The 11,650-nt window shown below is 40.0% G+C and overlaps 1 protein-coding gene across 13 annotated transcripts in view; it reads right to left on the reverse strand.

The window, feature by feature from the left end:
• The window catches only part of LOC119499418 (protein 4.1-like), a 54,425-nt gene extending 43,974 nt beyond the window's left edge, over positions 1–10,451 (reverse strand). For all 13 annotated transcript variants that reach the window (XM_037788730.1, XM_037788727.1, XM_037788723.1 and 10 more), the window contains exons 1-2: positions 10,293–10,451; positions 369–541 (exon numbers count right to left, since the gene is read on the reverse strand). In XM_037788730.1, the coding sequence (XP_037644658.1) occupies positions 369–530 (162 nt within the window). In that variant the 5' untranslated portion in view covers positions 531–541; positions 10,293–10,451. The remainder of the gene's footprint in view (positions 1–368; positions 542–10,292) is intronic.
• Positions 10,452–11,650: the final 1,199 nt, after the last annotated feature.

Genomic DNA, 11,650 nt, shown 5'->3' on the forward strand with positions numbered 1-11,650 from the left:
TCAACAGATGCATCTGATGCAGGGCTGTAAACACCGTTGAAAACACTGAGGTCATGTCGTCAGTATTTATTTTGTTCATTTCCATTTTTCACACAAAGACACAATTCATTCAGGAGTGGGATGAATGCTGTGTATGTTTTCTCAAACTCAAGCTAATCTAAAAGGGATATTTACGGTGTTTACACCATAAAAAACACCCGCAATTAAATTACAGTTTAATTAATTTATTTTTTTAACAACAAGAAAAGTTTCAAGAAGAAAAGTACGTTTAAAGGTGAATGATTTTCACTGAATTCAAGCTGCACTGACAACTGGCTGAATCCTCCTTTTGTAGGCCCAATTCTGACTGTGGTTATGTAGAGGCTGACCTGTTCTTTCCTGGCCGGGGTGCTGTGTCCAGCAGCGGCGGGAAGCTGCTCCGGCTGGTTCTGAGGCGAGGTGGGTTCGGCTGCTTTGGCTTTCCCCTTCTCCGTCTCCTTGTTCTCCTGCGGCTGCTTGGCCTCCGAGTCGGCGCCTGATTCAGTTGTCATGGTAAATCACGCTGTAGAGGGGGAAAGAGGAGGGTAAAAGGGAAAACTAGATGAGTCAGCTGACTGGTTATGAATTGATCTACTGTCGCTTTTCAGCCCTGTGTAATGTAATGATAAGCTCCTCTCTCTGATGCAAATGCAGAGATGTGGATATTGTTTGACAGCAGAATAAAAGTGAAATTAGTGTAAGTGGCTTCAGTGCACTCAAGTCCTGTTCAACAATCTCAGGAGTGTCAGCAGCTGATATTGTAAAGTGCTTAGACTGCTGGTGCCCTGATCCACAATTTCTACAATATACTGTATGTCTTCTCGCATAAACCAGCTCAAAACACGCCAGAGGGCTGCATCGAAAGATTATTTTCATTATTGATTTTCTCTGTTAGTCGTTTGGTCTGTAAAATGTCAGAAAACATGTACTGTATGTCACAATTCTCCCCAATACAAGCTTACGTCTTGTTTTGTCCAAACCTAAAAAGATATTCAGTTTACGATGGTATAAAACAGAGAAAAGCAGCACATCCTGACATTGGAGAAGCTGCAACCAGAGAATATTCAGCATTTTAGTTAGTGCTGTACCAAATGTCATATTGAGGTTTTTGAATGAGGCTTTGAATGTCTGTCATCATATTTAATGAAGTCATCACCATAAAAAAAAAAAAATCCTCAAACAATATACTCAATTTGAATAATTTGATTTATCGGAATTAAAAGAGTTTTTTTTATTTCATCAACTTTCTTTAATGAATATAACTCATCAGTTCGTGCCTCCCTTTGTGTGTGGCAACCAGCACAGCAAACAGATTTTGACCGCGGTGAAAATGTTGTTTTTGAAAGGCTAAACGCCATCAAATATGGATTGCGTTAGATAAAAATATGAGGTGAATTTTGGAAATAAATACATCTATCTTTTTTCAATAAATGTTGACTTTTGACTTTACAACTCGCTGGAGTTATTGGAAATGTTTGAATCACACGAGTCAGAAACAATCCTACACAGCCACCACTGGAGACAAGAAGAAGCCCTGCAAACAACCATCCAAAGTATCTGAACGGCACCAGTACACGTCTTTCATAGCATGACCTTCTCCCTCTGTGAATAGCAGCATACCAGTGACAGATGCCGTCCCAAGGGCCTAAAACTGGGTAAAGAGAGGAAACATCTAATGGTCAGTTTTGCCAAACGAAGATGACAGATAGGACGGATCTCACTGGGGGCCCCTATGCTAGCCGTACCCACAGGCTTTGACATTGGGATGTGGGGTTTGGAGGGCGTGTGCGGGACAGCAGCATACTGGGGTTTGTAGTATGGATGCCTGTCATTCTGTTGTTGGCCTGCTTCTCCCTGAGCTCTATTTATAGGGCCGTGTTTACTCCGGGGTGGGAGGATTCAGGGGAGGATCTCCGACTTCCAGCCGGGGACAGCAGCCTCTGTATCAACAAAAGCAACGCTGTGTGCTGAGGTGATCCCCAAAACATGTTGAATGGAAAACTGCAACAATTAAAATGGAGACTAACTGTGGCTCTAAAAACAAAGCAAAACGAAACCACTAGATATTGATTGTTTTTGAAACGCCACAAGCCAGAATACACTTTTGGGGGTCAAGGTATTTTACAATTTGTAATAAGAAACCTCTCAGTCTTCAAAAATTCTTGAAGGTTTTTGGAAGGACTAAATGCGGCCCACATGCCTAACTCCACGTGTCCTGCTGTGAGGAGCACTGGCAGGCACATAACTTGATTTATTAACAGCTGGAGTCCATGCCCTCATCATGCCTCAGTGTTGTTTTGTTCATCTTACACAGACAGTCTTAAAGATAGAGCTGATCTGAAATGTTTTGTTGTCTCTGATAGAGCGTTATAGGTGTGATTATTACTGTGTAGACTCCACAAACGAGAACAACATCTTGATTCAATATCATTTGGTATTACCGCTTATAATGCAGAATGATACACTATTCAAGTAGGGAATTTTGTTTTGTGAACGCCAAAGGGTAATTCATCCTCACTAATGAGCAGTGGGTTTGAATGCCTATGGAATTACAATATAAAGCCAAATCAAGCTTTGCCAAGGAACAAAAACCACTTCGGAAACAAAGAGTTGTTGGATCGGAACGATGTTGACTCAAAACAGCGGTAAATCTGGACTTGGAAATGTTATTTCTACCCTCGCTTTCATAGAAGTCCGGAGCATCAAGGGTCACTGAATGCAACACGCTCTTCAAACTCTTTAAAATCTAGATTAAAGGTCCGAGTAGCGGAAATGTGAAGGAAGTGATGAAGTCGCAAGATCCAAGTGAGGATAGCTAATGATAAAAGACCACTAAGGCAAATTCAACATTTCAAAACCGCTCTGCCACTTTGTTGTGTCATGTGTGGCGGAGTTGAGGAGTGGCTCAGTAATCAGCTGACAGTTGATGGCTGCACAGCTAACCTTTGCTTCTCGTAAACCCATATGAAACAGGAACTATGGTAGGAGGGGAGGAAAGGAGCATCTTAGCACCATAGAAATGGAGGAAGAATACGTTCAGTCACTGGTGACAGGCACTCTTCACAGGGCCACACAACAGCCCACACAGTAGCCTTGTGTGTGGCCCTCACCATGGACTGGCACATACATTATGCATTCAGAACGCTGTATTCACAACTCATTTAGTGTCCTGGATTACTGCTAGTATACAGGAGTGGCTGAAGATTGTACCAATGTAGCTTCATCATGTTGACTATAAGATTCAGCTAAAGACAAAGTCTTTTAAATGTAATCATCTGTCACACTTTCAAATAACACATGCTGTGCTGCTCTATTGCTGAATAATCTTGTGTAATAGATTCAACCTCTCAGGTCATGAAAGCTTTTACATTTGCTGTCAGAAACAGCTGGTGTTTGGTAAGTTTTTAACAGCAAAAATCCTCAGGCACACAGGAAGTAGGGATGGATTCAAATCCAGTATTGAATCCACTTATCAAATCACTTATAGGGTTTACCTTAACCATTTGCAAGTAACTGCAGGCTAAAATAACCACGACTATAAGATGTCTAATCCCATTTTGTTGGCTGACACGGCAGAAACGCAAATTAACCGAATGAATGTTCACAACCTACAACCTAAAAATAAGAAGCTGCTACCTCTATGTTTTCCATTGCTCTTTGCTAATAAAAAACAGTGAGGAGAGTAATAAGTAAATCTAAGGATCTATTAAAAAGAGGAACTCAGCACTTGGCATGAAAAAAAAGAATGTTGGAAATAATTTACTTTAATTTTTTTAATTCAATTTGATGAGTATACTGAAAGCAGCAGAACTGAGTTCACTTTAATATCTGTTTATGTTTTGCAAGTCATATCGTTATTGCGATATTCAACAACGTTATCGCATATCGTATACTGTCCTCATATCGTGATGCCCCAACTCAAACCTTTCTCAGTTTATTTTGGATAAAAAGTACAACACGTTTCAGCCATAAGTCATCATTGCTGAATAAACTAAGAAATACCCTTTACATGTGAGTGCCAGTGATTTGTTTCGTCCGTTCTTACTACAACTGGGCACCCGATACTGTTCAAGATTTGGAGCCGTGCTCGCCGCTACTTTCTACTTTATCAAACTAAAACCTTGGCTACAGAAAATGCAAAACAACTCCACAACCATGACCACTTTAGTGTCAAAGATGTCATCAAATTTATCTCTCAGATTACCACATTAATCTCAGCTTTTCACTCAACTGTCACCTGATGGAAAGCAGATGTTTTTATCAGTTGTACTTGTAGATAAAATCTGATATTCTCAGTGATGCGACCTCTAAGGAGGGACAAGGAGAAACCATCTATCTAGTTGTTTTCCTCCAGAAACAAACTTTCTGTTCTCTCAGAAGAACAATTGCATCATTAATACTAGACGCCCATTTCTTCTCTCCAATATAAATCAAAGGAACCCACAGTTAATCAAACCCGCTGTGTGCCATTAAATAAAACCAATTTAACAAGAAATCAAATCACATTCAGACAGACTGCTGAGACAACCCATCACAGTGGATATTCAAGTCCATGCTAAAAGCTAATCAGAGGTTTATCAGTATATGTAGCTACATTACATAATTGATCACTGACACTAAATGCTGTGCTGCTGCCTCATGCATGCAAACTTCCATTTTAAAGGTCCATTTGTGATTGTAATACTTACGGTTGGAGAGTGGCCTGAGCACATGGACTCACACACGCGCGGGAGGATGAGAGATGGGATTGCCATCTGTGCTGAGTGCCATTAGCCGGAGTACACCACAGCTGGGCCCATCCCTGTCACCCCTGCCCCCACACCCATAACCCCCCTGGGGGCTTATGGAGGTTACACAGAGGCGAATGGTTGGCGTTTTTTGACACGTCCAGGCCCATCCCATCCGAGCTGGCCTGTAGTATATGATGCGACCCCTCTACATGGCTTCAGGGCTGACAGCTGTCACACAAACCCAACTACTGTAACAGGATACCATGTAGCTGGTCTGGCCACTCAAGTGAGACACCTCTGCTGAGGGGCTGCAGATCCTCAAAGTGCTCTCAACTGTCCTGACTTCAAAACAACAAACATATTGATGTCTTATCATGAACGTGATGTTCTAGTGTAGGCACACTGTCCATTTCAAATATTTATTGTTGTTTAACATTTGGATTTGAGGCATTCAGTGAATACTGAATCTGCAGTGACTTATAATAGATGCGACATTAGCCCTCTGCATGCATAGAGTGCCACTATTAATGGAAACTACTGGTGAGAAGTCTCAATAGTCACAGTCACAAAGTGTCACAATAACAGAAAAACTTAGTAATACTTTTGAAAGAGACTTTGAATAAAATGCCCCTTCGTATTTCCTGTTTCAATGTTTGTTAATGCCATAGAAATAGAAGAGGAATAGAACGGACATTCACATTCAAATCGACGTAGCAGGATGGTCAGAGTGGTGGCCATTTCTATGTATACCGCTGCCGTTGTGACAGTTGTAGCTGGCTGACTTCTATATAAAGTAAACATAGACATATGGCAAGTCAAGGACTTACTGATGTGAGGTTATGCAGTAACAACTCGGACGGGAAAAAAAAGCAGTGGAGTAGTAACGTTATGAAGCGTAGAGAACCAGAGTATATGAGTAATTAATGAATAGCTTAATACTTAATTAAATGATAAACAACGTAATGCTTCATTCACACTACTTAGTTAGCTTGCTAATTCCACATGCTTTAAAGCTACACTGGTTACAGAAAATGAGCCGGACAGCGGGCTGGTGGCCAACGGCAGGGCTGGGTCTAAAGGCCCTGACACACCAAGCTGACGATCATCTGTCGGACAGTTTGGGGCCGTTGGTGAGCGTCCGTCGGGGAAAGATATCACTACGATTGGCTGTTCAGCTTAAACAAATCAGTGCACGAGATGAGAGTTAAAACCAGAAAGACTGGAATGGACAGAGCTAAGATTGAACTGGGTTGGACAGCAGAGGAGGTGGCAACAGTATGAAACCGTCAACATGTCTTTACCTGATAGTCAGTCAACCTAAACTGGTGTAACAAGCAACACAAGGAACTCATTGTTAGTCTAATTCTCTAGTGAGACTCCCAATGAAACAAGTGACTGATCTAGCTAACAAGCTAAAAGAAAATGATAGAAATGATCACAAGGTTAATTTTGGCATAAGACATGTACAACATGTTTCTCGATAACATCTCACAGCTTCGCAGTTTAGCCCTGACCTTAACAATTCAAGGAACATAAACAACCCAGATCTGTTTTCTACCTCAGTGGGTTCAGCCAGAATATTGTCCAGCTCTGGTGCAGCACAGTGTAAAGCTAATATTTCATTTATTGAGCCAACAAACACGATCAACCAATAACACAACCCTCTATAAAACTTCATAACAAGCTACAGAATTTTAAACGTGTGACGCCATTGACTCAGCAAAACATTTAAAGACTGATGCTTTGGGACATTGTTTTTTGCTATCATTAAAATAGTTGGGATAAAGACACATTTTGTATATACACTTAGTTGCCAGTTTATTAGGTACACCTAGCTAAAACTAATGCAGCAATTCATGAGGGTTATAATGTTCAATTTTTGGTGAAAAAACTGTTTTAGAGAGGTGGTGATTCAAGTTTATGGTCATTTTGGAGGCTGTAGTTTGTGGTGTTCTTAAACTGTATTGCATTATACAGTGAGGTGTTATTATCCCGTCCTCATTGATATGAATGGGGTGGACACAATAATAGAAACACACGTCAGTACAACACAATGCACCACAAAGGACAGCCTCCAAAATGATCAATAAATTGAATCACCACCTCTCTAAAACTGCTTGAACACAAACTGAACATTATAATCTTCATGAAGGTAGTATTTAATGTTGTATTAAACTGCATTAGTTTTAGCTACCTGTGCCTAATAAACTGGCAACTGAGTGTATAAGCCATTCATATCATCCATTGCTAAATTGATGGAGGTTATTTTCTGAGGCGTCCATGAAAACAGCTGAAAGAAATGTGTTTTTGCACATTTTATTTCTTAATTTAGTAGCTGTTTCAGAGGCTTTTCATCCAGTCCTCGCATTCATGTTCAAACATCATTTAGTTGAACCCTTATAAACTGAACCAGACTAGACACTGCACAGCTCAACAGCAGAAATTGGGGAAGACAGACCGGTCACATGAAGGTGACTCTGAGCTGAGAGCATTTTTGCTGAGGAGGCCATAAATCCCATCAGCGTGCTGCGTTTACATTCTTAGCATTACTGTCACTAAGGCACTCAGGGACACAACAGACAGACCAGCTAACTTATTGTTATCTCAACTTGACTGTGCACTTCATTATTCAACACGATCAGTGCATCTTTGTTGAGGTGCAGTCACTTAAGGCCAGGGATTGGTTTTCTTGAAAGCCTGGCACAAACATCACCACAATGAGTCCAACGGGGAGAATACCTGATATACATGTATGCTGGAGTTATCAGCACTCAGTCCAGTCGCACTGCTCCTTTGACAAAAGGGAAAATCCCCTGTTAATGTAAAAGATTAGAACTAAATCCAGGAGCTAATAACTTCTTATACAGTGGCTGAGACGGACCAATAGGGATTAAGCATTTTATGAGATTAGCTATAGGTAATCAGCAAATCAGTTGTGACTTGAATACGGATAAGAGCATAATGTTAAAATGAGTGTTGACATCAGCTGGAACAAACCTAAACCACACTCACCTTTATAGTTATAGTTATTTTGGACAGTGTATGCTCATTGGGAAATACTCCAGCCGAGCCCGAGGGATATATACTATTGAAATAGGGCTGCAACTAATGATTATCACAATTTCCCAGAGCCCAAGCTGACATATTCAAATAGCTAGTTTTGTAAATCCAGCAGTCCAAAATCCAAATATTTAGTTAAATAGCATTGAAGACAAAGAAAACTAGCAAATACTCACATTTGAGAAGCATGAATCTGTATTTTTTTTACATTTTGGCTTAATAAATGAACAATTAATTGATTAACAAAATAGTAGTCAATTTATGCAATGCGGCACCCCGAAGTGAAGCGGCATCGCCCTGAAGGGGTTTATTTCACAACAATGACCTGCTAGCTGTATGTTATCCTGCTTATTACACAGCTAATTTGACACAAAAACAATGATTATTTCCTCATTATTTTTCAAGATGCACCTTAAGTCCCATTTTTATTCTCTGGCTTTTAATTGTGTTTAACCTGTTTTTTTTTCTGTCTTTATCAGATTCCCTAGGTTGAAATTGTGTTTAAAACGGTTTCTATTTTAATCTTGTTTTATTTCCACATATATGCACATGCCTCTATGCTTGAATGTGTATGTAGCCTAATTATGTCTTTGTGAAGCACTTTGGTGCAAAACCTGTTTGCTTCTTAAAATGCTATATAAGTGAAATAAACTTGAAAACTTGAAACTCAATTCCTCAATTCTACGTTTGTTCTACAATATGTCAGAAAATAGTCAAATGATCTGAGGTGATGTCATCAATAAGTTGCTTTGTTTTGTCTGATGAGCCGTCACCCTCATTGACCTTTTACAGACGAAAACAATGAAAAGAGGCTGCTGCTGTTTATCTTTGAACAACCCCATTGTGTCTCTGAGGTGCTAAGTAGGAAGTTTACTGTGACTTAATCATATCATTTGTGGTTTCCCTCATCATATGTGATGTTAGCTGATTGTTCTGCTTTTACAGTTACCTGACTATTATCAAGGGTCTGGAGGGATAGAGGGTGTCGTATGTAAGAGAAATTTGTGATTAAAGCTTGATTTGAACTGATTTGGCGGTTTATACCTGTAAAGCTACACTATTACATAATTTGGGTTTTGCAGGTAGATCTTGATCTTCATCATCAATATCAAAGAATGTCAGCAGAATTGTTTAAGTAAATGTGGGTATAACTAGTCAACTAATCGATTATGATACTAAACTATTATGATAAGCGATTCATCTTTAAAGTTTCAGGCAAAAATGGCAGAAAAATGCTGTTTTCAGTCTCTCAAATGTGGAGGTTTCCTGCTTTCCTCTGTTGTATATCATATTCAATTGAATATCTTTGGACTGACAAAACAAGACATTGAAAGACATCACATTGGACTTGGACCCTCTGACATTTCATAGACTAAAAACCAAATTAATCTAAAAAACAATCTGTAGATTAATCGATAATGACAATAATCGTTAGTTGCAACCCTAAATGTACTCTAACAATATCAAAGAATGTAAGTAAATTTTGGTATAACTGATGACTAGTCAACTAAGCGATTATGATACTAAACTATTACAATAAGCGATTAATCATTAAAGTAATTTTTCAGGCAAAAATGGCCTCTTGACATTTCATAGACTAAACAACCAAATGCATCTAAAAAACAATCTGTAGATTAACTAATAATGACAATAATCGTTAGTTGCAACCCTAAATGTGGGATAAGTATCTCACTATAACACAGTTAACAGGTTTAAGTACATCCAGGCTGTGATCAAAAAGGTGCACTCTCATTGAATGAACTATGAAAAGCCTGAAAACAAGGCCCCATGATGTGTCTGCCTTTTCAATGCTACTGCAACAACAGCTTACTGTGCATCTCAATTAAATTGTCAAGTCAGGCTCCAGAAGCCATTGCATTTCGTGCTTACAAGGATGTGAGGATGCTAAAAGAGGATCCAGACCGTGTCATCCTGCCTTTATAACCACGCCTACCGCACTGCAGATCAAAAACACCCAACTATGTCGTCTTAACCTCCCCACAACGTTAATGTTTTAATCCATTAACTGTCCTCAAACGTGTCCGTGTGTCCAGTGACTCAGCTGCTGTCCTGTATTCATGTAAAACACGCTGGTTTAAGGCTGGAAAAGACGGCTTGTTTTCACCCATTTTCTGCTCTCGAAGCTGGTTAGCTTACTGTACCTTAGAAAGCGGCTTGTTGCTCTGAAATATCCGACTTTTAGCTACAAAATAACGCAGCAGGCACACATTCAGCATAAAAAACACACCAACATGTCGCTTTAATGTTACGCAATGCAAAAAGCCACGTCCGCTCGACTTGTTCCGCCTGACTGAATACAGGAGAAGTGTATTTTAATGTTAATTATCCGGGTTGTTGTTGTGGTCAGACGAAACCTGAAAATATGGCAAGAAAATGATATAATTCCGCAACAAACCAACAAACCAATGCACCTCTTAATAGACTGTCTTAAGTGTAAGTATAAGAAGAGAAAAGGTTTATTACCAGGTAAAAACCGTCCTCGTTCAGCTGGTTGGTTTATGCGAGTCTCATTCGTGGAGTGGTCTTCTGTTTCCTGACAGTAGCGGTGCTACTCTGCTGCAGTTCACCCTCTCCACCATGCAGCCTATCAGCCTATCACAGACCACTACAGGCAGCCGACGGACGGAGGACAATTGTGGGATGTCAGGACAAACCGGGGCATTATTTTAACAGCACACACCCACAACCACATGCACACACATGCATGCACACAGAGCATGGCAATTAATGGCACGAGGTTTGTTGTTTTACTGGGAAACGGTAATTAAATGAAACTGGATCAGTGGTAGAATGTAATAACAAGGTACAGATACTGTACTCAAGTACAGTTTTGAGATACTTGTACTTTATTATATTACTGAAGAGACCAAGATGTTTCAGTGCAAGTGAAATATGTGTGTCTGCAGGCATAAATACTTTTCAAACTGTATTAAAAAATCTCATGTACAATTTTATATGCCGGTTTAATCACTCTGAGAATGACATAATCTTGCGGTTGTCTGACATCAGATTTAGCACTACAAGGTACCAATCACAGCTGTGGAGGCACTGGTATAATTCTTTATATGTAAGGCATTGATGTATGTAGGCTATATATCTTTTAATCATGACTTTTTTTTAATAGTGCTTCCTGTATTGTTTTTTTTACTTTTTTCTTAACTGGACCTTGAGTCTGCAATAAAGTTTGAATTTAATTGATTTTACTTGAATAATTCTTCTTTACGCTGCTGCATATGGATGAATTTGTCTCATTCATACAGCTATGCCCAGCTTACAATGCACCACTAGAGCAGAAACAAGGAGTCGATTGATCGATTAGTTGATGCAAAATAATTGGCCACTGTTTTAATAATTGATTAATTCATTTTTTAAGCAAAAAATTACTATTAAATTAAATTCTATGTTAATATACTATATACTAGGGCTGTCCCGAATACCATTTGGGGGCTTTGAAGCTTCAGTGAGAAATATTCGAAGGTAAACGAAGCTTCGCGGCGCGGCGCAAGCAAGGCTTATGGAAAAGGGGCTGGGTCACGGGCGGACATGGGTCTTGGGGTATGGGGTATAAAACATGCGCAGTGTAACTGAAGCTGCAGTCGAGCGTTGCGATTGGCTCAATTTCTGCGAGTGCAGGCCAGATTTTACTGCGCATGTGTTATACCCCCAAAGATATAATGCGTTGATGACGCGTGACCCAGCCTCCTTTCCATAGGTCTTGGGCGCAAGCAGGCTGACATGTCACCCGTTTCAGAGCCCGGGACAGCGCCGCTGCCGCACTACTGTACACACAGGCACCTCTACACACAACAAATAGCGATATC

This window comes from Sebastes umbrosus, chromosome 12 (assembly GCF_015220745.1).
Source record: "Sebastes umbrosus isolate fSebUmb1 chromosome 12, fSebUmb1.pri, whole genome shotgun sequence".
NCBI lineage: Eukaryota > Metazoa > Chordata > Actinopteri > Perciformes > Sebastidae > Sebastes > Sebastes umbrosus.